At 36.7% G+C, this 27974-nt stretch overlaps 1 protein-coding gene across 1 annotated transcript in view; it reads right to left on the bottom strand.

Moving 5' to 3' along the window:
• Nucleotides 1–23597, bottom strand: part of LOC139145062 (peroxisomal acyl-coenzyme A oxidase 3-like) — a 57927-nt gene extending 34330 nt beyond the window's left edge. The window contains exons 1-10 of the mRNA XM_070715997.1: nucleotides 23113–23597; nucleotides 22394–22624; nucleotides 21915–21989; nucleotides 21536–21625; nucleotides 20490–20722; nucleotides 18401–18497; nucleotides 13861–14043; nucleotides 10060–10182; nucleotides 5212–5332; nucleotides 3722–3844 (exon numbers count right to left, since the gene is read on the bottom strand). Coding sequence (XP_070572098.1) covers nucleotides 3722–3844; nucleotides 5212–5332; nucleotides 10060–10182; nucleotides 13861–14043; nucleotides 18401–18497; nucleotides 20490–20722; nucleotides 21536–21625; nucleotides 21915–21989; nucleotides 22394–22624; nucleotides 23113–23439 — 1603 coding nt within the window. The 5' untranslated portion in view covers nucleotides 23440–23597. The remainder of the gene's footprint in view (nucleotides 1–3721; nucleotides 3845–5211; nucleotides 5333–10059; nucleotides 10183–13860; nucleotides 14044–18400; nucleotides 18498–20489; nucleotides 20723–21535; nucleotides 21626–21914; nucleotides 21990–22393; nucleotides 22625–23112) is intronic.
• Between the last annotated feature and the right edge of the window lie 4377 nt (nucleotides 23598–27974).

Raw genomic sequence — 27974 nt, 5'->3', positions numbered from 1 at the left:
CATCATAGCACATACATATAAACCATTTCGTCGGGTTTTCACTGGTCTCCGCTAAGGCTCTGAACTTGTACTATATTTCTGCAACTTTGGACCTTTCTTAGGGAAGATGGTTCAATGGCTAGTTCCGTGGCCATCTGTGCCAACCTAAACCATTCCCGCCAATGGTTATCTGCCAAGCTGTTATGAACAAGCTTGTAAGAAGAGTCTTCCCCTCTACTGTCTATATGCTTGTATATGGGACAACAGTGACAGTGTGGTCATTACAATGTATAACGTGAATACTATACTCTCATCATTTGATTCTGCTGCCAATGATATTAAGAAATGAATAAACACTTGGTGCAACAGCAGTAATTACTAAAAATAAAATCATGAAAAAGGCCTCAGTGCAAAATAGTTATAGCATGGTCGACAACTAGTCGTTGCCCATAGATGAATTCTGAATCAATTTATGTTCAGCACTGCAGAGTCACTTCCATTGACTTGACATCACAGCTACAACGACAGTTACATATCCCATATGAAACAAGCATAAACGATAAGTTTTCATAGTGATTCTAACTCATTTTACATGTGTTTTAAAGATGTTCCAAGAATGTCAGACCTGCATATGAGTGCAACGCGTAATTAATATTTATCATAAATTATGGCTTTTCAAATTCCTGGGTCTACCTAATTGGCTAATTGTTGTTTAACCAACAATGGACAGATTAAACAATCACTACCTTGTGTCTTTGTTAGTTCTGTCAAATTTTCTGACAACAACTTCAAATTCAAAAGCAGTCAATGCAAACATATCCAGGAAGCACATCACGGATTAGTATACCTGAACTGAATGGGGTCAGATTTTCTTTTTTTCAGAGGTAATAAAGTGGTCTTTCTTCCTTGCTTCCTACTTACCTATTACTGACATAACTATCAGGCTATCTCAACTGTCCTTTCATATTTGCGGAGCAATTAGAAGTAATTATTGTTCTGTCCTGTGAACCCTTCAAGATTCAGTTTCCACTCTGTCGGCACTATTTTGAACCTTGATAGTTCGTCTGCTATATATTGGCATAGATTGGTTTTATCAGATGATATTCTACTACGTGCTGCACATACAACTGCTAAGCACCACTCCCAGTGGTTTGAGTATATTCAGTATATTCTGGATAATTATAGTGGAAGATCTATCTGGTCAAATATCTGTAACATTAATTTCACTGTTAAAACAGTTCACAGAGAACTGAAAGAAAGATATCGTGTCTCATGGATTAATGATTTACATAATGATGTAAGGATTCAGAGTGTGGACAAAAATAAACTAAGAACGTACAGAAAATTTAAAACTTTATTTTACTTTTGAGGAATACTTGATGGATATAACAAATAGTAACTGCAGGAAATTGATTACCAAGTTTCGTATTTCTGATCATAATATACAAATTGAGATTGGCAGGAGGTCAGTCCCAAGAATCCCGTTAAATGAGAGATTTTGTACTTTTTGTAAGTCTTCTGTAGAAGATGAGTTTCATTATATTATTAAGTGTGACAAATATGTTCATAATAGAAATACTCTTTTCACTAGTATGAAATCACATTTTGAGAACTTTGAATATTTAAGTGACAGAGAGAAATTCCTGTACATTATGAATTTTGAGGACAAGAAGCCTCTTTTAAGGTATATTTCTTACACTACAGATTCATCCCCAGCAGCAGTCTTACCTGAACATGTGTGTAATGTTTGATTGTTTTACTCTACCGCACTTCCCAAAGTGTGTTGTTATGCAATAAAGTAATATTATTATTAATATTATTATTATGTAGGTTTTCTTGCTGGGTATACCGGTATAAGATGCTTTCACAATGATGTGACTACTTAAATTGACACCAATGTAAAGGTCCCACATCAGAGAGGGTTGTCGAGAATGTCCCCCTTGCCGATTTATGTACGACTCTAATGTGGCATTGTTGGAGTGTATCATCAAAGAGCAGTTTTGGACTACTGACTTTCAGTGCCTCCAAAACTGCCTGAAGCTCTGGCCAATTTACTGTTGCAGTATGTGTTGGCTCTTTAGCATACCATCTCCCTGCAATGGTAAGGTCCCCAAAGTAGGCACCTAAACCAACTTTTGATGAATCTGTGATGATTGTGTAGTGTGGAGAGGGGTGCTAGACACATGCCTTTGAAAAAGGTTTCTCTATCCATCCACCAATTTAGATGGGATACGATTAGAGGATCCAACTGCACAAATGGTCTAGTCACGGTTTGTAAGGACACCATTGTAACAGCAGATAAATTTGGACTTGACGCAACAGTGTAGAGTCTCTCATATGGTATTAAGTCTATGCAGGCTGCCATTGTTCCCAGCAGAAAAAGGAAAACTCTTGCTGGAACAGCATCTCTGCTGTCAGAAAGAATATTTTGATATCTTGCCCCCTACAAATACCAAGGATTGTGTTGGTTGGAATTCCGATTTCTCAGAATTTGGGAACCATCACAGTTGAGTTGTTGTTGGAAGTAAGAAGAGATGGTCTGACAATACCGTAAGTGTTGACAACAGGGGTCTCTTGTAAGCCTTTCGTCCAGATACTATATATTATAGCCCAAACAAGGGACTATGTGCCGGATGGCAGGTGACAATTTGCGTGGCGTAAGGAGGGCAAATGGTCTCCTTCTTCGAGGGTTCATAGTCCCTTGTTTGGGCTATGTTTTTATTACATGCCTCTCTTACAATTTTTCAATCCAAATATTTAGGTTTATTGGCAAATGATACTTAAATGCTTTATTTCCATCTTAGACGAAAATCCGTTAAAAATGGAATGATTTTCATCATCGAATGGCACATTTATATCTTTAAGCCACTGTTATGCGATTTATGAATTTTTTATGCGAAATTTTCAAATTTCCAGATATCCTATGCAAAACATGCAATATCATTATTTTTACATGCCAAAGTTGTCAAGTTGAAAATAGTTCCGGTGCACTTTCAGTCAAATGATAACCATGCGGCCCGCGACATCATTGATGAGTTACCATTGAATCCTATGGAGTGCACAACGTTCGATATACGAGGCATGTAATAAAGGTGAATGTACACTTCTTGGCATCTCCCTGAGAAACGCAGCCACACCCGCTGTTATTTTTGTGAACACTCTTATTGCTAATGCCAATCTGAATGGTAGTCAGGTTTCAGAACTGATAAAACCTGATCCTCTGTTTTAAAATGAAGGTAACAATGATTCTCTGGAAAGATTTGGATTTGAAGATATGCGTCTGCAAGGTCTAATGAAGTTACCCAATCTCCTTTGTTTGAGTCTGCTAACACCGATCTCAGTGCATGTCGATCAACATCTCGAAATACTCTTTATCTGACAAATCGATTTCACTGACTGTGTAGACAGTTCTTTTTGTCATAAGCGCCTTCAGTAAAGTCTTACCACTACAGTAAAAAGAAGGTTCTTTTCACAAATTGAAGACATACATGAAGGAATTTCAAATAAAAAGTCAGATATTCCAATCTGGAATACTTTTACAGTTGAATTTTCAAGGGACAAAAACACACAGACAAACACAAAAATGTAGGGTCAGGGCATTCACTTGACCTTCAAATGAAAATGACAACGGTAGAGTTACGTTTGCTAGACATGCTTGAGGAGTAACCCTGCAAGAAGAGAGAGATTTCATGATCCTATAGAACATGCAGAAATCCTCAAAATACACTTTTTTCCAACTCACCTTTCTCTTTATTTTCTGCGAGTGTTAACAAATAATTACTAGTCTGTTGAAGGAGAACGTTGTTATCTCCTTCATAGGTCAGATTTGGGTCATGATCATCTCTGATGTCACCAAGACGATTGACTGAAATTGGAAAACAGATGTACATTGTCACTCTCTTATTTTCAAGGCAACAGATTAACGTACATCAGTTCAACTCCAAAAACAACTTGTATTGAGTTTACAGTCAGGCAAAAAAAAATAGAAACCAGAAATCAGCAAATAAGATGGCTTCTGTCAAACAAATTTTCACTATCTTAAAATAAATGAAAAACAGTATTCTCTGAAACAAATTTTGTCAATCACAAGAAAGCAGAAAATACGAAAAAGTCTGGAATGACAGTGAAGAGAGAGTGTGTTAATAGAGGACAACACAGTCCATAAATGTGACAGATTATCTTCTTCATTTTCATTTTTTTGAATTCGTAAATGGTCAAGTGTAATCACCTGAGAGAGAGAGGAACCAAAGAGATATGTTTGCTGCCCATGGATAAGAAGACAGCATGGCACCACCCCTCCCTCCATCCCTTCCCCTCCTCCCTCCCCCTCCCCAGCTGTATTGTACAGAAACTTGTACGACTTTGAAAAGATAATGCCGACTCTTTTCATTCCCCTCCTTTCCAATAAACATTATTTGGTTGTAGATTATCCTCACGCCGGAAGACAGACTACCTATTTTGTTTCAGAAGTTAGTTAACATACAAAAGTCTTATTCAGACTGTCATGAACAAAGCCATAATAATGTCCATTTGACCATCTATGATTCTGACCTCATCAAGAAGCTCACCGATACTTCAAAATACATCGTCCCTTCTGGCAATGCACATGTTAATGTTTGAGAGTGGCACATCATGTTCGATGCAACGACACTGATTTTGACCAGAAGAAATAAAATACATATTCTATATAAAGTATCTTAAAATGTGGCATTGGCATTCAAGGAGGAGATTTTGCTTAACGGAAATCATTAAACTCTAAAACAGCCTGCTAACTACACATGATGAGATAATAGGCCTTTTCATGATCCCTCCAAGACCTTACATCCTGGTATTTTGTTTCTGTGAATCCACCACTTTGACTTAATGTTCTGCTGGATCCTATCACGTTTACTAATTTTTTTTTCTAAATTGCCACAAAAACACATTTTCACTCAAAGAGCATTATTTTCCCTGAACAGATTGTTGAATTTTGAATACTGAACATCACTAAAAAATCAAGGATGTGAGGTGGTGGCGTAATGGAAGGGGGCCTTAGCTTGTGCATCACTGAAGCTTTCACTTCTCATTTTTGTGAAAATCAGATAGTATTTGCCTGATTACTGGCATATAGAACAGAAATAGAACAGTCATTCCCGTTTTTTGACAAGCAGAGAAACAGTTTGATAACACAAAGAGGGCATCTTTTCCCATGTCAGTGTCGCGGAAAGAATTGTGATACTAATGAATGCTTACAGGCCAAGTAACCATGGCCACCACAGGCCTCACGGCATTCCTGTATGGTGTCCCTGGCAATCCAACCAGCTAAAGGCTTGCTGCAACACGAAATGGCATGGATTTCCTTCCCAAGTTCAGCCTACGTACAAAGGAAAAGGGAAATGAGCAAAAATAGATTGCTGTTGTCATGTTAACCGCCTACAAACAAGAAAACTTGGTAAACACATGATTATTTGTAAAACACAACTGAATATATACTCTCTCCTGAGGCATGAAGCCAAGAAAGAAATATTGCTTCCAGTCCTCACCAATCAGCAAAAGAGACGGATTTCTTTTTCTCCTCCACTTTTATTCTGAACTACCTTTTCCCAGATTTTTTTTTCCACGAGAGTTCTTTTTTTACTCACTGCAATATGCTTTTTTTTTGCAATATTTTGGGGCATAAAGACAAGATAGCTCAACACATCCACCTTTAACACTAACTTACAAGATTGATTAGAACATTGGCGTCATTCAGGTTATGTGCTGGCTGTGTGTTTTGGAAAACTGCAGAAAGGATGCTGTTTAACAATTTACAAAAGTAAAATTATAAAAAATAGCGTCAATGACACTGTAGCTCCCATCCTGGACTATTTAGTGTTTGTTCTCTGGTCAGATATTTGAACATGTGTGAAAGGGATAAAGTGCATGAAGTGAAAATACTTAAATGAAATGTACTGGAGACAGTGAAATATGTTTAATGTAATTATTCAGAATATAAAATGGAAAAAATACAGAATGAGATATATCGAATACTGTGATACAACCATTAACTCAACAAGTCATTTACAATGACATAGTCCCCACTTGTAATAGGAGTATTAGTCTTGATGGGGCAGGAAAATATGGTCATTAAGAAGTATCACTGGAGTGTATATGTTGAGATCTATGGGCACATTGGTCTATGTCGTTGTTCCCAATTTGAAACACATGTGGCATGTCTAAGTTATGGTTCTAAATCGGGAAAAAAGATCAGACCTCTAGCAGTATTGGCCAGCCAAGAAATACATATGCGCATTATAAATGAGGTACAAGATGTGACATCTTAAGGTCTAATATCCTATCAAAATTGGAGGGTATAGAACTTGTGGTTACTGAGATATGCATATATATGTATAATCAAGGTCAAAGGTCATCGAGGTCACATGACATTTTGAAAAAAAAATTATATTGCTAATTAATCCCTATATGCCAAAAAATCAGATCTCTAGCTCTATTCGCTTGCCCAGAATTAGATGTGTACATAATTAATGAGGTAAAGCGTGTGTTGTCATAAGGTCTCCATCCTACTAAATACAAAGGACATAACACTTATTTATTGACATAAACATATATTTTAGGTAAAAGGTCATCGAGGTCACATGACATTTGGTCAAATAATTTCTCTCCTATGTTATCCCTATATACCAAAAATCAGACATCCAGCTCTATTGGCTCGCTCAGAATGAGATATGCGCATAATTATTAAGGTACAGTATGTGGCGTCATAAGGTGTCCAATCATACCAAACATGAAGGGTGTAGCAGTTGTGGTTACCGAGTTATGGAAAAATATGTATATTTGACGTCAAAGGTCATCCAGGTCACATGACATTTTGTCAAAAAAATTGTATTGCTAAGTTATCCCTATATACCAAAAATCAGACCTCTAGCTCTATTGGCTCGCTCAAAATTAGATATGCACATAATTAATAAGGTACGATATGTGGCGTCATAAGGTGTCCCATCATACCATACATGAAGGCTGTAGCACTTGTGGTTACTGAGTTATGGACAAATATGTATATTTGAGGTCAAAGGTCACCGAGGTCACGTGACATTTTGTCAAAAAAATTGTTTTGCTAAGTTATCCCTATATACCAAAAATCAGACCTCTAGCTCTATTGGCTCGCTCAAAATTAGATATGTGCATAATTAATGAGGTACAATATGTGGCGTCATAAGGTGTCCCATCATACCATACATGAAGGCTGTAGCACTTGTGGTTACTGAGTTATGGACAAATATGTATATTTGAGGTCAAAGGTCACCGAGGTCACGTGACATTTTGTCAAAAAAATTGTAGTGCTAAGTTATCCCTATATACCAAAAATCAGACCTCTAGCTCTATTGGCTCGCTCAAAATTAGATATGCACATAATTAATGAGGTACAATATGTTGCGTCATAAGGTGTCCCATCATACCATACATGAAGGCTGTAGCACTTGTGGTTACTGAGTTATGGACAAATATGTATATTTGAGATCAAAGATCATCAAGGTCACATGACATTTTGTCAAAATGTCCGAGATATATGCGTGAACGGATGGACTTACGGATGGACGAACAGACGGACATGACCCAATCTATAAGCTCACTGGACTTCATCTGTGGGGACTAAAAATTGTGTCACTGCATCCTTTTTGCAATATGAATACGATGAGAAACTAATTTTTTATTTTTCGTGGCCTTATACATGGGAGTCTATGGAGATCTGCCTTATACATGGGAGTCTATGGACGTGTAAACTAAAAATATGCAAATTTCACCACGATTTGCCCAAATTTGGGAAAGGTCACTCCTATGCACTTCCATACCAAGTTTCAAATCAATCGGACTTGTGGTTTCAGAGCAGGAGATTTTTTGACCAAAAATGGGAGAAAATTACAAAAAAATTCATGAAAAATAGCAAGTCCAAGATACTGACCCAAGATGTGCACAATCATTTCATGTCAGCCCAAAGTACTTACATGCTAATTTTTCATGTAATCTGCTCAGTGGTTATTGAGTTTTTTCAATTTTGACTGTTTTTACATTTTTTCACTTAATTTTCATATTTTTGGCAATGACAACTTCATTTGAACAAAATCTCATCTACAGCCCATCATCCATGTACACACCAAATATCAAGATGAAATGTACAGTGGTTTTGGAGTTTTTGATGTTGACGGACAGACATACAGACATACAGACATACAGACATACAGACGTACAGACATACAGACATACATACATACAGACATTTCCCTAGCCTATAAGAATAGCTTCCATTGCCATATATACATATGGCTATGGGAGCTAAACACACAGGGGTTGAACTGCTGTGCACACTGACTAAAACTGAATCTAAATTTTTTTTTGGGAGGGTGAAAATTTAAAATGCAATAGCATATTAAACTATCGTTCTTCTGTTAAAACAGCATTTAAAACTATCTAAAAGATGTCTTCTGTCTTGCCTGCAGTGACACTAGCATTTCACAACATAACGATGATTCTACCATAATGGCTGGCACATCCTTGAGTTGACAATTTATATTTGAATCAAATATCTCATGCGTGACTAGATGTGGAAAAATTTCTTGCCAGGAAAGCAGTTATCTGAAGCTACATTAGTTCAATTCATTGAGCATCAAAAAACTCACTCAAATTACTTTTCAGTCAAGGTTCCGTTCCTTCTTTCTGTATTCAGAAGTGTTAACCTACACATGTCCATCAGCACGTACATATATTCAATAACTAAAATCTGGTCCACTTATATAAAAAATTCCTGTTTTTCATTAACCTTGAAAGGTCAGTTTCTCAGAAGCGACGTGTCTGATCTGATTCATGATTTCGTTCGCGGCGATTATTATTACAGGCATGGCATTGAACGATGATAAAAAATTAAACATGGACAAGTCACTATGATTTTGGTTGTTTTCTAGGTCACTGGGTCTGTTGTGTAAGAGAACTCTTACAAATCATGATGTGGAAGCTTATAAAGGAGTTCCTTCATACAAAGGACCTTCCAGTCAAGGTCATATGCTACCTTTTAATTTGAAAATGATATCTAACAGTTTTTATCAGGCGTGATATGATTGTTGAACAAAAGATGACTGAACTGTTCACATAAATTGACAGTTTGTGCATACCTGAAGAATATATTTTGCCCCAATCTTCATTAAAACATGAATTAGGTTTACTAAGGGGCCTTTCTAGCTTTAGCAAGCAACTCAATCCCCTTGGAATGTGGTGATTTGTAAAACTGCTCAGTGTGGGCCCTATATTTTTAGTCTTGTTGCATTTTGTGTGAACACTATCAGCACATTCAATAATATTATACATCTACCATCAAGAACAATAGAATTTTGCGTGGGCTAAAAAAGACGTTCGGAACGCCCGTTCTGTAACACGTACGGTTTCAAGGCGCCCCATTCCCTGCGGCTGTACTGCGCATTTACTGTAGAACGGTTTCAAGGGACCCATTGGACGAGTGCCAGAACAAGTCTCGCGCGCGCTCTGCACGTAGTGTGTGTGTAGTGCACACACTCCAAAGCTCGCAGAAGCGCGTCTGAGATAGCGTTCCACACTGGCGCTAAAATAGGAAGAAAAATTGTTGACATCGCACGAAAACGGTCACTATTCTGACATTTTGATGCCACAGTCAGGAATGTAAGATGTATAATAATAAGGTTCTTATGAAAATACCGCAAATGATGCACTCGGACATTGGCGTCGCACATCGCCCTCCGCGATACGCTGCGCAAATGTCCTCGTGCATCCTTTGCGGTATTTTCGTAATAACCTCATAATATTTTCTGGCGTATAATAATGGCACTATAGCTATATATTACAAAATCAATGTATCATCTGAATCTATGAATATGGGCAGTTAGAAAAGGTGTCTGTATATTTGGCACATTTGAAAGTCGTGCACAAATAGTTCTCGAAAATTACAAAATTTTCAAAATCAAGTCCCAAAAGGAAGACTTATTACTTTCTTTTCTGTGCAAAAGTACATCTGACAATGCAATAAAGGCAATTTCCCTGCTCCAATGTTTACAACAAAAGGAATATATGTTGACGTACCTGTCGAACTCCTCCTACTCCAACCATGTTGTTCACAGTGAACTCAACAAAGTACTTCATGAATTTTTTGAAGAAGTACTCCACTGCATAGAGAGCTGCAACATACGGAACCAGTCTCCATTGCTTCAAATGAAAAATTAGAAGGAGAGCTAAATATCAAAATATTTCTATCCTCTTTAGAGTTGAATTTGATAAGTGTATCACCCCTATTTGTAACAATCAACCCTATTTGTAACAAAACTTAATTTTCAAAAAAACATTGCCGTATTTGTTGAAATATTAATAAAATATGCATATTTGTATCTTTTGGGGCAATTTTCTTTTTTTTTTCCTTGTCAAAACTCATTTTTACGAACTGCTTTTGTTACAAATTGGGTGGATTGTTACAAATGGGGGTGACATGTCAACCCTATTTGTAACGATCACCCTATTTGTAACAAAATGTAACCAATTTGTAACAAAACCAAATTTTCAAAAAAAACTTGGCCGTATTTGATGAAATCTTGATGAAATATACATATTAGTATATTTGGGGGCTATTTTCTTTGTTTTCCTTGTCGAAAGTCATTTTTCTGAAAATGCTCGTGAGATTAAATTTCGTTGTGCAGATTCCTAGGGATAAGAGGCCTACTCGTAAGATGTAATTGAGTAGTGAAGATACATGCAAGAAGTTTGTTTTAGGGCAATTTTCACGAATTTTGGTCAAAAATGTTAAGGAATCTTGTTTTCTGACCGAAATCTTACAAAACTTCTATGGGGTTAACTTTTGTTACAAATTGGGTTGATTGTTACAAAAAGGGGTGACGTGTCAACCCTATTTGTAACAATCAACCCTATTTGTAACAATTGTATCACCCCTATTTGTAACAATCAACCCTATTTGTAACAAAACTTAATTTTCAAAACGACTTTGCCATATTTGTTGAAATATTAATAAAATATGCATATTTGTATGTTTGAGGGCAATTTTCTTTTTTTCCCCTTGTCAAAACTCATTTTTCCGAAACTGCTTTTGTTACAAATTTGGTTGATTGTTACAAATGGGGGTGACATGTCAACCCTATTTGTAACAATCAACCCTATTTGTAACAAAACCAAATTTTCAAAAAACCTTAGCGGTATTTGATGAAATCTTGATGAAATATACATATTAGTATGTTTGGTGACAATTTTCTTTTTTTCCTTGTCGTAACTCATTTTTTCCAAAATTGCTCGTTAGATTGAATTTCGTTGTGCAGGTTGCTTGGGATAAGACACCTACTTGTAAGATATAATCAAGTCGTGCAGATACATGCCAAAAGTTTGTTTCGGGCAATTTTCACCAATATCGGTCAAAAATGTTTAAAATCTTGTTTTCTGACCGAAATCTTACTAAACCTATATTGGGTTAAATTTTGTTACAAATTGGGTTGTTTGTTACAAAAAGGGGTGACGTGTCACCCCTATTTGTAACAATCAACCCTATTTGTAACAAAATTTAACCAAATTGTAACAAAACCTAATTTTCAAAAAACCTTGGTCGTATTTGATGAAATCAAGATGAAATATACATATAAGTATGTTATGGGGCAATTTTCTTTTTTTCCTTGTCGTAACTCATTTTTTCCGAAAATGCTCGTTAGATTTACTTTCTTTGTGCAGGTTGCTAGGGATAAGAGGCCCACTCAAAGGATATAATCAAGACGTGCAAATACATGCCAAAAGTTTGTTAGGGGCAATTTTCACCAATTACGGTCAAAAATGTTACAAATCTTGTTTTCTACTAACCCTATGTGGGGTTAACTTTTGTTACAAATTGGGTTGATTGTTACAAATAGGGGTGACGTGTCAGTTTCTGCTAACCCTATGTGGGGTTAACTTTTGTTACAAATTGGGTTGATTGTTACAAATAGGGGTGACGTGTCAGTTTTGACAAGGAAAAAAAAGAAAATTGCCCCAAAGCATACAAATATGCATATTTTATTAATATTTTAACAAATACGGCAAAGTTTTTTTGAAAATTAAGTTTTGTTACAAATAGGGTTAATTGTTACAAATAGGGGTGATACATCTAACTAAAATCAATTTGAGTAGAACAAAACAATGAGAAACATCTTGTTTAAAATTCATAACTTGGTAGAAAGTTATAACTTGCAGGAGCACGCAATTTGATGAGATTGTACAAAGGGCCCTTTACATATTTACTCTGTACCATATTAGACACACGGTAGACAGGAATGGGGACCTGCAGCTGTTCAATGAATTTCAAAGTATAGCAAAGTGGAAAAAGAGGCTCAGTCCTGACCACAACGATTAATTAATAATATCCATATTTCATAATTGTGATATCACTTTTCAATCTTTCCGAATTCTTGGCAAGTCCATAAAAAAACATTTCTGGTCCTAAACAGTAACAGAGGATTGCTGTGCATTCAAATAGGTGGTCCTTGCAAACTGAATAATCATGTCTGCTTTTCTTGACAGTTTTGCATAAGTCTGTACTCTAGATTTCCATGCCTAATGGCAAAGTTATTGAAAACTTGCACAAAATACAAGGAGAATTACCAGTATGCAACATTCTACGAACAAGGTCTGTCGTTGACAACTTCTATTGTTCCAATGGAACTGTGAAGATATCACAGGTTCAATGATGTGTAGAATGGTTTCCAATATCAGACCTGTGTCAACCCTCCCCATTTCAGCTTTCTAAATGCTGTGATCTGACAGACTATTTCACTGTGATGGCCTTGGGCACTGGATGTGTCAGGAAAATGAGAAGGGTTGAAAAAATGCTCTGATAATTGATACCTCCAGTATCACTTTCATCAGATTGATCCTTGAAAGAGAGTGAATATTTTGCACATGGGCGTTTTGTTTAATGCTTTTCTAAATCGAAATTTAAAGTATCATCAAGGACTTTGGACCATCTTCCAAAAATCAAAGCTGCCTGATTCAAGGTTCATGTAATCGACTTGTCTGAGCAATCAAAGCCCTGTACCCTGACGGTAATGAACAGATCAGAAATTTCAAACAATCTAAAAGCTGAACCACTAACTTAACTTGACACACGACTCATAATGCAACATTTTAGATAAGCTGCTATCATGATGAATAGCATTGATTTATTTCATGACAATCTGAAAGACAATTCATTCTGGGTAATTACCCCCTTGTGGCTGATTTGAAGGCAATGGGAACTGTGTAATTGTATAGCACAACCTCAAAACATGACTCTGCTTAAAAGAGGCGCTGTCTTTCCTTACCCCTTTTTATCTCACCTTTTCACAACCATGGTCTGACTCAAAGCCAAAGTTACCAATGTTGAGTGTGGACCTTGGTTTTACAGGGGATTGGATGTGAACAGGTTATGTCAAGGTCAATATTTGACCTTGACATAACGACGCTGACACTGAGAACAAACCATTCTTCTAATGGCTGGCAGATAAAATGACTGCTTGTAAAAAAAACAGAAATATGGCGCATGTGTACCTAACAGCCGAGGGCAAGTATTGCTGTTAACGAAAAGAAGTACGGCAAGGATTCATGCACATGACCTTGTTCTTGTGATTTGTATAAGCAAGGTGCATGTGTAATGAACAGCCAAGGGCAAGGTATTGCTTTTAACGAAAAAAAGTACGGCAAGCATTCATGCACATGACCTTGTTCTTGTGATTTGTACAAGCAAGGTGCATGTGTAATGAACAGCTAAGGGCAAGTGTTGCTTTCAACTAAAAAGAACTGACTACTCCTTGTGATTTGTATACGCAACTAGAATGCACAAGTGATTTCCCTGACAGGTGAACACTTTAACATATTCCTCACCTGTAGCTGGTATTCAATGACTGGTATTTCTTCTGTTTCTGTTGGTCCGAACTGCCTCCTTACAGCCGAGTAGCGTATGGCTATTGGTAAACACAACTTCATGTTTGTGACGCCGATTCCCGTAATGCCGACACGGCCACTGGACAAGGCACCCAGGGAAGCTCCAAACCTTTTGTTGGGATCCTTGATTAAGAGAGAAAAACTGTGAATAGTCACAAAGAAAATTCTAGAGTCTGCTATTTTGTTGTTAAGGCTGAATAATGTGTTATTAGATACATACATGCTTACATACATGTCTTACATCCATCAATCCATACATACATGCTTTTACATAAATACACACACACACACACACACACACACACACACAAATACACACACACACACACACACACACACACACACACACACATATATATATATATATATATATATATATATATATATATATATATATATATATACATAGACAGAAAGAGAAACACATGACAAATAGATTGAGAGACAGCTACTATGGCTCACCTGGTATAGCTACATAGACATATGAGCAGATGAAGAGATAGATCAACAGATGGACTGGCAGATCCATAGACAGATAGACAGATGGATACACTAATACTACACACATTGCTTTAAAAAGAAGGTTATATTAATTCACTCTTTATTAATGAGAAGGAAGGCACACAATTTAAAAATTTAAAAACAAATAACTTTGTAAATAGAAAAAAGAATGTTTGTGATATACCTCCCCTCGTAAAGCCTTATGTGTTATCTGTCAAGATGTTATGCTTTTCACGGGCATAAAAAATACAGTGCAGATTGACAAATGTATAGTTTACCATATATACGACCAAAATATCTTGGTCTTGTTTGTTTTTTTGTTTGGATTTTTTGCAGATGGAACAAAAAGGATATTTCATTGATTTTTGTATTACAAAATACCTTCTGAAACCAACCAGCAACTAAATAATGTTGATTATACAAGATATCAGCATCCAATCAAAAAATTCTTCTACCGTACATCAACAGTTTTCATAAGGAACGATATCAGTTTAGTTATTGGAAAGTAGCAGTATTTCTAGCTGACATGTCATAGTTTTCTTTCTCTGTTCTGTCTGGATCAGGGTTTCCAGCTTCATGTACATCAAAGTACAGAGTGCCCAGCATACACCTTTTAACACTCTCAGATTTTTTATGATACTTTGCTGGTCTGTTTCTTGTCTGTCTGAACTTATTTCCTGGCCTGTGGAGCAAATCCAATTTTTCACCGTCACAGTGATTCACTAATGGGTTCATTACCCACGAAGATAGTTTCGGGTGAAAAAAAATAGTGCTGACCTTTGAGTTTTCACACCTGCATTGATTCTCATTTGGTTTGAACTTGGATTTCGAAACACATTTGCAAAGATCATTGTTTGCTCGAATCACAAATGAGGACTGTTGTGAAAGATGGCAGTACCATTGCCTGGTCACATGGGGAGTTTATGAACATTGCAGCAATCAGCCTAAATGTCTGCAAAGACACCACCGAGATGCTAATTTTCTAAACTCAAAATTTTCAATGGAATTGCCGAAAAGAAAACTTAATTTGTACTCCAGCTGACACTGATCCACTACGTGTCAACACGATTCATGCTGAATGTTTCAAAATAGGAAAATTGAGCTCAATGCTACCTGTGGTGGCCTAAGGGAAATTAATTACAGGTCTTCAGCCTAATTGAAGGCCCTAGGGAAACCCAATAGTGACACATATTGTAACCAATGTCATGTCCAATGGTGAATAATAAGTTTTCACAAATATAACCCCTTGGTCACCACAGTAGCTGGAAAGGTAAAAGGAAAGCAGGGTTCTTTATGGTTGGTTGGTTGGTTGATCCCAGTGCTGCGCCGCGCGGTAATAGTCAAGGGTGATTGCACTGGTTCATTTTGTAAATGTAAAATATCTCTCTAGACTATTTGAAAATATGACTTCAGGAACATGGAAAAAAACAAACAAGATACCAATTTTGATAAACTTGGGGGACCAAATCCCTGACGGCGGCGCAAGACTAGTAATTCTCGCTACCTTAAATAGCTTTTCTCTTGTGCTAAGGGGTCAAACTGCACAGTATTGATATGCATTGTGGGGAAAAAGTCAACTTCTCGCCTCAGCAAGAGTTTGAGATAGTGATCTCATAAATATTTTTAATGCAAATGAAATCGTTTCCATGACAAAAAGTTCTGTTGGTTCGTGAAACTAGCTAAACTCATGGATCTTTTCAACTTTTTATGCATATCTGGTATGAAACTCCTGTCTTACCTAAATCTTTACTTTGACTTCTGTAATCTTATATGTTTTACCAGACTGAGTATAAATCTACCACATAAAAAAATACCGTTGACCGAGTCTTTATGACTCACTAAGGTAGTAAAATTTTATTGAAGGCACCGAGAATTGCTGCCCAATAGTCACGGATAGGGTTATACCTTAGCATTTGTCAATAATTTTTTTGTTCAACTAATTTTGACAAACTAGTTTTTTGCTTTTTAATAAATAAAAAAAATCATGCAAATTCATACATAGAGTATTTCTAGAGAGAAGTTTATTTTCAAAATTTTACCCAAAATATTCAATGAATAGGTGTAACTCCCTAAACTACAATCAGGTGCAATTTTTGGGAACTCATTTTTGAAAACATTCTCTCTTACAAAAAGTACAGTATTAAAGGTATACTGTCACCTGTTCCAATTTTGCCACAGTTACCATGGAAAGAGAAAATCTAACCAATCACAGATTTTAAGCGGGTGTCCGCTTTTTGAAAACAGCACTCTCACATGGGCATTTTGAATACTAAGGAATGCCCTTTTTGACCATATATGGGCATATTTAGATTACAGGTGACTGTATACCTTTAACCCTTTAAACCCGGCTCGGACAAAAATGTCAGCATGATGTCATAGGTCACCTGGGGTCAGGATGCAAAGGGTTAAGCAATTGCAAGAGTACTGATATGATTGCTGAGAACACAAGATTTGTTTGCTAGAAGTGTGTTTTTTATATTGTATGGCTTGCTACAAAGGTGATGCAAATAACCATTGCTAGGGCAATGTGTGTATAGTGCATCTGGAGGCAGATCTAGCAATGGAAGTATCGGGATAAATTTTGTTTGATTTTAGCATTTAATCAGATTCACCACTACTTCCATTGGTGTTAAATTTACGCTCTTATATTGAGGTTCACTATATTGGCATACCACTTATAATTTTGTTTAAGTTTGTTACCCATGAAGATAGTTCCGGGTGGAAAATAGTTCTGACCTTTGAGTTTTGATACTTGCACTGAACCTCATTTGGCTTAAGTTTGAATTTGAAACAATTTTGCAAAGATCAATGTGTGCTTGAATCAAAATGCAGATTGTCGTGAAAGATAGCTATAGCATTCTGTTGTAATACAGGGAGTCTCGTGATAACAAAAGGCCCATTAACATTGTAGCAATGAGAATGAATTTCTGCAAAAAAAAACACAGAGGGCCCTATTTTCAAAAACACAGAGGGCCCTATTTTCATCACAAACAAAAAATTTCAATGGGCTTGCTCAGTGAAAATTGAAAATTGAAAATGACATACATACCATTGTCAACAGGGTTCATGCTGTTAAATGTTTTAAAATAGGAAAATTACGCTCAACGCTACTGTGGTGGCCTATGGGAAATATTATACTGGCTTTCAGAAAATGTTTACTTTAACAAGATTAGGAGTGCCACTGTTGGCAGAGAATTCATAGTTTGGATGAGCCCAAAGCATGTTCTGAAACCTTAAAGCCGCAATTTTCAATCCCAGGTTCTCGCATTATAAGTGGCGTTCTCATTCAAGTCAAACACTTGGCCAGTACGATCGATGTTTGATTTCTATAACATTAATTACACAAACTGATCTCAACCTTTTGGGGCCGTTTGCTAATCCTGCAAACAAAGTTTATACAAGCGCTTGTTTGACGGTTGGTTCAAATCGCCAACAGTCATTGATTCCCCAACACCAACGCTTGAATTTCCTAAAAAATTGTCTTCCAGTTGCATTAGAGTTTGAATATAACCACAGAGTTTGATAGGCAGCAGCTTCGTGCTGACCGCTTGGCAGTCTGTCTGCATTTTTGCAGCCGGAGAAAACTAAAAAAGTGGTATTCTCTGGAGCGTGTGCCTGCGAGTTGCCTGTTTTGTGTCAACTTGCACAATGAAAGTCGCCATAGCTTCGCACCCTTTTAAAGGGAAGCTTTGCTTTTAATTAGTGAATAAAATAGGATATGATACAATATCTCTATTTGACAATTGGATTACGTCCAATTTGGGAAAAGGAATATAGCAAACAGGAAGTAGACTATGTATGATGTTACCTATGCTGCATGTGTTGCCATGGCTGGGCTTCAAAGCAGAGCCATTGCCATGGCAACCTGTACTCTGAGTAAGATTATGTGAGGATATTTTATGTGCCAAACAAAGAATCGAGGAGGACGACAAACAGAAGTAGATTGCATCATCAGAAGGAGTTGATTGGGTTTGGTTACCTTGTATTCGGAGATGTATTTACCGCCTGCGTCAACATCACCAGTTTTATTCAGCAGGCTTTCGCGAGGTATGCGTACATGATTGAATGCTACAAACCTGGAGAAAGACACAAACATTGTGTAACTGCATCTGAGAGCATTCTTGACACCCTACGAGGTCTTGTGTTTCAAATATTCTATTGTAAATGACAAATTTTGTGTTCAACTTCTCCTTAGACAAAGGGTTAGTAGTTGCATAGTTTCAACAGGGTCTGTACGCTTAAGATTCAAGAACTTTCGAGGACTTTTTCAGCTATTTTCAAGGACTTTTTAAAGACCCAAGAGCTGCAACTCTGTGAAATTTGTCCAACCTCAAGGTACCTTCACTTTTCTCAGATATTCATCGCAATCTACAAGTTGAACGATATAGTTATTAACTATGTCTCAACAATGTTTTCTGGTGGCAGAATAGGCAAAAAATTGAATTTCCCGCCATTTTCAAAATGTTGCCATATTATGTAAAAAAATGGAGAATTTTTGTCAAAGAGGAGTGAATCCCTTTCCCAACCTTTCAGTGGGTTGCATCATGTCGTATTTGTAAAGATTCAAATGTGTACATGCATCATTTAGGCTGTTTATCATGTAGTCGTCTGGAGGCAGCCATATTTGAGTGCAGCACCCGTTTATTATTTGTCTTACTGAAACCTCCTCATGCAGTCCCACTCAATGGATACTTGAGTAAACATCTCTGAGTAAGAACACTTTTATGAATTAATCTTAATCTAAATGTAAAATCATGAAAATAGTGCTAAAAGTTACAGCTCATGTGCCTTTAAAGTCAAATTACAATTTACCCAGGTAATATTTTGGAATAATAAGTAACAAATTTGTGGAAACCATTTTTTTATATATAGTGACAGATCACTTTGTGTTATTTGAGAATCAAGGATAGCTTATCAATTTTCCATGACTGTCTGCGACTAAATTTACTTTGAACGATTTTCAAGCAATTTCAAAGAAGCTTTTGATTAAGATTTCAAGGACTTTGAAGGGCTTTCAGGGAGCAAAAGGGCCGTGTAAAAACTTTTTATTTGCATTCTCCTTGTGGTTTGCTCTCAATCATAATTTCTCAACATAGTGTATATATGTGTAAATGCACTGTTATTGTTTACATTTGAATTCTAGTATGGACCAGAATTCACTTGTCAACAATAACAATGCAGCCTACACATTTTCAGGCTGAGTTGACAAGCTATTACATACTATATATATCAACACGTTTACGAGAATAGAACAAACATTAGACAATAGAATAGACATTAAAAACAAAAACAGCAAAAAGATCATTAACAGTTAGCATTACTGGCGCTTTAAATATATGGACTTACATGACCATTTTTTGAAAGTTTTTGTTCAGAATCTTATAAACATGACTGGAGCAAACATGAGTATGAATATTAAAATTGCAAATGATAAATGCTGAAGTTGACTTTTCACTTGCAATTGCATCATTTTTCTGATAAAGCAAAAACCAAGAAAATAAAAATAAAATTTGAATGATGAAAATATCAGAAGTTCAATTCATATCCTCTGACTTGGTCGTTGTACTGTGAATGATTACAGTATAAGAGGCACCTAACAGCGCCCTCATGAGGTAGACTTGAAATAAAGGCTACCAAGGGGATTGATACTTGCTCTGTGCCTTGGTTACCATGGACTACATATGTAGATATTTAACATTTCATCTCAATGATTTCTCTGAGCAATGCCAACAAATGAAATATATGAAAAATAAACAACCTTCACCGATATGAAACACCCGTGTTTTGGCATCTAATCATATTGGTCTTGATGCAGAAAACGCATTGATATGGCGCGATTCTAAGGTCTTTTGAATATATCATGTATGCAAACCAGCAGGAAAAATTCTGTGCTAAAAACCCATTTCATCATCATTAATTGTTTTTGGTCGTTGAGAAAATAAAATCTAATTCTGAGTTAGGTGATTGTGTAGACAGAAAAATAACTGCGGCAGAGAGGCTGTGTATAGCCCGAAAATTACAGTGGTATTTAGCTAGCAACTGTGAGGCTTCTTACAACCACAACTTACCCGTTGTCAAGTCCATTTTGACCCAGCTTTTTTCCCATATCGCCAACGAGAACACCAGGCATCGGTAGCAGAGTCTTTGTGTCACGTACTTGTACGACAAAAGAATGAAGACCATGGCACTTGCCGTCGGCAGTGTACAACTGGGCATAGACTACACTGTGGGTGGCAGACTTACCAAGGTTTCCAACCCAGATCTTTGTAGCCTCAAAGTCCGGTGTGTGCAGATCAAACTCCTGAATCAGGATCAGGGAAACATAACTAAACCATATCAACATGATGCATTGCATGCAATATGAAGTGGTACTGTGAACACATGAATTCTAGTTCAGACTAAAATTCAGTTGTTGACAATAGCATTGGGTATAACACATATTACAGGCTGTGTTGATAAGTTAAACACTACAAATTTTGAAAAGGCTTTGGGAGAAGAACAAGAAAATGATTTAACACAGACGTAAGATAATGGAAAGTGCATTACAGTTAAGGAAGAATGCGACTCGGGGACAGATATTTAGATTCTCTAACTTTTACAATTCTTTTCTGATCTACCAATTGTTGGGGTTCATTTTAAAGCTCTTGGTGTAAGAAAACTTTCCAAGGTCTTAATTTTTTGAAAATCGAAAAATTTATTTGGCTCCATAGAGTTAACACAGGGATGGCGGCCATTTTGTATTTCAAATATTGGTGAATTTGGGTAATTTGTTCCTCTAGTATCAAAAGTTGCATGGTGACCCCCGATTTTTCATTCTTGATTTTTAAAGAGAATGGTTGAAATATTCCTTGTGAAAAGTTACAGCAAAAGTGTAATTCTCTCATTTTCAAGGCGCACACTACCTAAATGTGTCCAATGGAGCTTTGCCGTCGTGCCATCAGGTACAATCAATCCAGTGGGTATCAAATATGGTTTTATTTTCCACTTATGTGTTAATTATCACCAACATTATAAAATGAAGTACATAATGAAAATTTCACAAAAGGGAGTACATTTCATTTTCAAGCACTAATAATTTGTGATTTATCTCCATTACTTAAATAAATGTTTTTACCTTTGCTTTTTCATCATATGTAGCTACAGTTCTCATTGCACGGGTGTTGCTTCCATGGCTCAGCTCCGTCAAAGCAAAACACCCCATCACCTGAAAAATTGGGACAGATGTAAAGTAAGATGTCAAAAATGAAACTGGAGGGTGGGAGAATCTTTGTGCCATTACATGTAAATTATGTGATTAACTTTAACTTTAATTTATTCATGATCATGGTAGAAACTTTGCAATTTCCAGCAGTGGCAGGTTCTTGCATTATTTATCTAACTTACCACATGAAAATGGATATAGCCATTGTATGTCATTGCCCAAAAGGTGGCAGTTATTTGTTATGAAATATTTGTCGACAGAAATGCTAACAGTACAAGAAGCATTGCATTACCTCCAAGTTTTCACACTGCTCAGCTACTTTACTGTGTCTAGGAGATCCAGCAGCTCTAACTGTTCCTCCAAAGAGCTGTTTTCAAAAAAAAACACAACAAACAGACAGGCTTTATACAGCATGTATTTTTCCTAGGCATCTAATGATTAGAATCATGACAATTCAAACAACAGTCATAGACCTATCACAGTACTGGACTAAGCTTTGGGTAAAAATTATATTCAAGAAAGTTTACCACATATGCAAACTTAATAATAATAACTTTGTTACACTACTACATTATCTGTGGATACACAGTATGTTAAATAATAATAATAATAATAATAATAATAATAATAATAATAATAACAATAATAATTAAAAATAGGAAAAAATAATAAAATATATGACAGTGTAGGAGAGAAATGATAACTGACAACAGTATCAACAATGCCACTTTTCAAATCTTAAACACACATAGCTGCCACTCAATACATTACCTGTTTATTGAGCAAGCTTTTCGTGGCTAAGGACGGGTCGTACATTATTAGCAGATTTCCAAGGTGTGGGTATTTCATGGGATTCGCCATCAACTCTGAATCTGGCACGAAATCATACTCCGTCAGTCGTTTCATCCGCAGGAATGTGATCTCACGTTTCTGTTCAAGACTCAAATCTTCTAACGGCCGGGCAAACAGTGGATCTTTCTCAAGGGTGTCAAAAACATAGTTCTGAAATGAGAATGAATTTTCATTTGACAAAAACACTCTAACACTAAATTTGTTGTACAATAAACCCTCGAGGGTCTATGGTTGTACATTTGTTTATTAATGATGGACATTCTTTGCATTAAACGGAAACTTCTGTGCAAGTCAGTTCTTATCATTTAAGCTTTGATGATGACAACATTTAAAATAAATTGCTTATTTAATGTTCTGTCGGACAAGTTCATATTGAGACAGTTCGTCTATCTTTTTGTTTAATTTCTTGACAAGAAAAGCTTGGAGTGTCCAAGTACCGCGAGAACAAATATTCACCATGCACTGAACAGCTACATACTAGTACAGTGCCTGCCTGCATACAGTGCCTGGTTGTCCGACAGCTATGTTGTAACCATTGTGGTAGAAGTTTCTACCGCTAAGTTTTAACCACGGTGAGAGAAGGAAAAGTCGACCTCGCCGTAACTTTTGGAAACACTGTGGGGAAGCTTTATTATCACCTGAAATCGAAGGATGTCTTCACCCTCGAGGAACATCGTCATGGCCTTCCAGTCGAATGAAGCTTTCTGTCGGTACAAGTCGAGTGGTCCCCTTGGTAGGTCGGGAATAACTTCATCGACGATTTTTCTCTCGGGGATTTCATTGATGGATTGGTCAGGAAGCTGGAATCCTTCTTGGGCGCTGGAATCACTTGCGGCGTCCGCCGGAGAGCTCACACTGATAGCCGCAGCAGCTCCGCTACCCGGACCGCTGACGTCTTGAAGGAGAACATTGTTCTGTGGATTCCTAACAAAATGCGAAGCGATTCTTTTAACTCTTTCTTCCATTCTAGATGGATCTATCTACTCCAAAACGCTTGTTTACAGAGAAGTATCTCCGTCGGAGAAGTGTCCACTACTTGAACTGTACAGAGCTGTGCCGCAGAACCAGATGATGACAGCTGACGGCACTTATATAATATGGACGATGGACAGCTGATTCATTCACCTTTGAACTTTGAAACTACATCGAAGTTCAACGGACTATTGACAATCATGAGTATCAACATCGAGAAATTCGAAATGTTATTAAAAGTGTTACGTTACTCTTTCATGTAAATTTACTAATTGATTTTCGTACTTTACATCAGTATATGTTTCGCAGTAGGGTACGCCTAAGATAGATAGTTCATGTAGTAGTATGGGCGGTGCGGTGAGAAGTAGGGCGGTATCATGTAGACGCTGAGGGCGTAAGCATGTCTGCAGTTGCGTCAAAGTCAGGGGAGGGGAATCATGGGGGCGGGGGATGAGTGGAGGATTTTTGAACAAATAATTGTCGGCAAGTGAAGGAATAAAGCTATAATCTGACCCTGTAATGGCCTACGAAAAAAAATGTTCTGACAAGACAAAGGTAAAAAAAAATTGTCACAATGGGCTGAAATCAGCAAACTGCAGGTACTGGCGAGGGCACTAACATTTTCAATATTTGCCAGCAAGCCCCCGTGGCTTTTTACAAGCATTTGTGATACGAAAGTCTGATTTAAATTCATCGCACACAATGGTAGCTTCACAATAACAGACCCTGGAAAATATATTCTGGGTTTAACATACCGGACACAAACTGTGTTTATGCTCTGTAAGTTGTGAAAACGAAATATGCATGACAGGATTCAATAATTTGAATAAATTAGCTTTAAAAACAATATATTATTCTTTATATATTTTTCTATTTTTGTTTATGTTTTTTTTTCAGACTATTTCATATTATGTAGACTTGATATTCTATATTGATGGCAAAATAAATTTTACTCTAAAGGGTAAACAAACTCTGTGAAACAAGCACTTGGGAAGTACTAATAGTTCCAAACTGCAATAATTCAATGATTGTTGCACTTTGGAACAGTAGGCTGTTTAGGTGTGGCCCATATATGCTAGACATGCAGTCTACTGGCCAATAGAGCATCATTGCAGATATATGTTGGTTCCTAGTTTGATCCCTCTGCAGTTTCAGTTCAAAAAACTTTTGTCCCAAAACTGCAGAGAGATAAGCTACACTAAGACAGTCTACATGATACAAGATAATCCTTTTTTTGTCGACTTGAAACTAGATTTTCCCATCAAAATTGATATGCTCATGAGGAACCAACTTTTGCCCTCTAAGAAAACCCAATTTTTTCTTCGAAAATACTGATCAGAATGCCCCGTTTTGGTTGATATTTTTACATGCAACAAGATATCTCACCTTTGCATGTTGAAGAGATTTTCAAAACTATAAACACACAATTACTGTTCATGAAATAAACAAGTTACATGGCATTGGCTAGACTGTAAAGCACATTCGTGAGCATGCGCTCCGTACCTCCGCCCTCGAAAACAAGGGGGCGGAGTTACGGAGCGCCTGTACATGACTGTGCTTTACAGTCTAGGCATTGGCTAGAGTTTCATGAAAGTATACTGAATTTTGTCGTATTTTGGAACAACGTTGCCATGATGGTGCAGAATTTTGCAAGTGTTCGGCATGCTATACATTTGTGACCCATGAGAATAGGGGACTATCAAAGTGCCATAGGTAAAATGACTGTTTTTCCTGAGGGTAAATCCTTATTGTGCATGCATTTGAAAGACGTTACCATCAAGAGCTCAGGATTCAGCGATTGTCTCATAGCATCAATGGGAAATCAGGAATTTGAAAATACAGACGATAAAGACAGACAACATTTTAACATTAATTTCCACTTTAACTTTTATTTTTCCATCTAAAAACTTTCATTTTTCCATTGAAAAATAAAATCTCATTGCACGAAAACTGCAATATCCATTTTTTCACAGTTTCCCCATAATTAGCCAAATGATGGTATTGACAAACTTTGATATCACAGGGTATTTCAATAAAAAGCATAGTAACCCTGGAAAAAATAATATAACAAATATTTACATCTCAGAGCAATGTTAGTTGCCTTTACATGATAAGCTTGGGATAATAAAGACGTTTACAATAAATTTACAAAAATAACAGCTAGTAAAGTCCCGTTTCTCAGCAGTTTCTCATTATTATATTTTGATTTGTCAAAGCTCTGCTGGTAGAATAAATACGACCAAAGTAAGAAAGTATTTCGATAACATTACATTTATACAATAAACACCCAGAATACTTAGATTTCTGCCAACTGTTGAGATTGGTTTGTTACTTTGCTGAGACAGGCATGTTAAAGCTGCTGAATGCCCAAAGACAAGGTGTTCCGATCGACAACATATTAGCTACAAACAACCCCTTCAAAGGCAACCTCCCCTACCTAAAAATGTGAGTGCAACGTAGTGATATCCCTCTGTGTTATGCAGTCTGAGAGGGCTATTAGACACAGTTATGGGGAGAGTTGGTGCAGTCACTGCTGGAAGTACGCTACAGAACTAGAAGCCTGAGAGTTATGTTAAATAGATTGACGTGAAATACAGAAGTATGAAATTTGGATTTTATATCAAATTCTCTGATAACTTTTTTGATGTTGGATCTCCCTTGTCATTTTGAATGTAATCTGTCACAAAATGTGTCAGTTTTGACAATATTCATCTTGATTATCAAAGTCATGGGATCCGGAAGGCTAAGAAAATATGTGCACCCCCTCCACCCCTCGACTCCCTTTCCTAAAACTCCATGCATTTTGTATCAACCAATCAGTGACAAGCGAAGAGAGATATTGGAACTATTGAACACAAAAAGTGAAATGGTTCAATCCCATAAAAGTTTGCTATTCAACTCTGCACAGCTTCCGCCTGTCTTTGTTCAAATCTTCAATCAACTGCAAATCCTATCATACAAAGCTTGGAAAATTAGGATAATGGACGGAATTTGTACACCAAGCTACTGCAAGGAAAATGGATTTTTCAGAAAGACTCGAGAGTTTACATACCTGGTTGGGACACTGAGGCCATATAAGGTAGTACTAGGATGTAGTTTGATATATCACAGAAAAAATTTGCAATGTCAAGTTATATTTATGAAGATATATATAAATATAATTATATAAATATATACTCACTGCAACTGTACATCAACCTGCCTTGAATCTTATATGTTAATTTAAATATCCGAGTGAAAACTGGATTTTTTTTATCTCTTTAATAACTGGACCTGACTGCTTCTGACTTTTTGGATTTAAAAAATGTGATAGTTATATCATTCCGACATTGAAATGCTGTTATGCATTGCAGAGGACGAGTACAGATTCATCTGTTTAAAAGTAACAAATATTCAATAGTAATTTTGGGTGCTATATATGTTAGGCAGCTTTTAAAAATGTTGAAATCTTAGTGGCCAGTTTTAATGCTTTCACTGTTTCAGCTGTCATACTAGGATTCCCTTTCAATACTAGACATGAAAGCACAAACACAGCCTAAGAATCAAAGCGCTTTTATGAACTTTTGTGGCGTATATAGCCGATCATTGATTTTCATTTGGAGGTTCACATCAAAAAGAGTGCCACCAATGATGACGGTGTGGTGCCACTGATTTTCCATAAATATGGCTGACAAATCTACTTTTGCATATGCAAATTTACAGTGTCTGAGATCCCTAAAGTAGGGTTTACAACTACCAATGAACGGAGACGCAGACTAGCAGCCTCTGTGGGGAGTGGAAATCAAATTCACATATTGGAGCTTTTTAAGGAGATTTTGTAGTGATATTGCAACATGATAACATTCACTACAAACCTGAGGATAGCTATTCCAAAAGCCAGGCAGGAGATGCTCTGAGGTTACAACAAAGTTTTCAAAGAAGAATGTAAAGATGTGATGAAATATGATGCTGCTGTTCCTACGGAGTAAAGACGGTACATTTCACAGCCCTTAAAAATTTGTACATGCAGAAATGATTTATGTAGCTTATACAGATGTTTTCAATAAAGAGAAAGTAAGTCCGACTACATGGTATTGATTTTTTTCCTAACTTTCAGAAGCAGGGGTAGAGCAACTACATATCAAGTTTTTCACTCAAAATTCACCAATATTAGACTCAGATATCCATTTGATCTCAGAGGTAATGTTGGCAAAAATGACACGCCATGAAAATCATCCAACACAGTTTACAGAGACTGAGTGTTGAGTTTTGCAAAATTATACAAAATTTAAAAAGTTTGACAGAAACATCATACATGAGAATGGCAATATTGTATTCACAGCAGAAAAAATGTCACAATTTTGTTGTGCAATCTTCAAATTACAGAAGAGCACTCTGTGAATCCTTTCACCACCACGGTTTGGACCAGACCTATTGTTTTCAATGTGTCTGTTTACAGGGCAACAGGGTTGGTCAGGTGGAGTGAGATTAACAAATACAAAAATATACAGCTGCAAGGGTGGTTTCTGCCCTAAAAACACTCTGCAAA

The sequence above is a fragment of the Ptychodera flava genome, chromosome 12, assembly GCF_041260155.1.
Source record: "Ptychodera flava strain L36383 chromosome 12, AS_Pfla_20210202, whole genome shotgun sequence".
Taxonomy (NCBI): Eukaryota; Metazoa; Hemichordata; class Enteropneusta; family Ptychoderidae; genus Ptychodera; species Ptychodera flava.
Note: the sequence above shows the minus strand (reverse complement) of the source record. Positions and strands in the feature narration are given on the sequence as shown.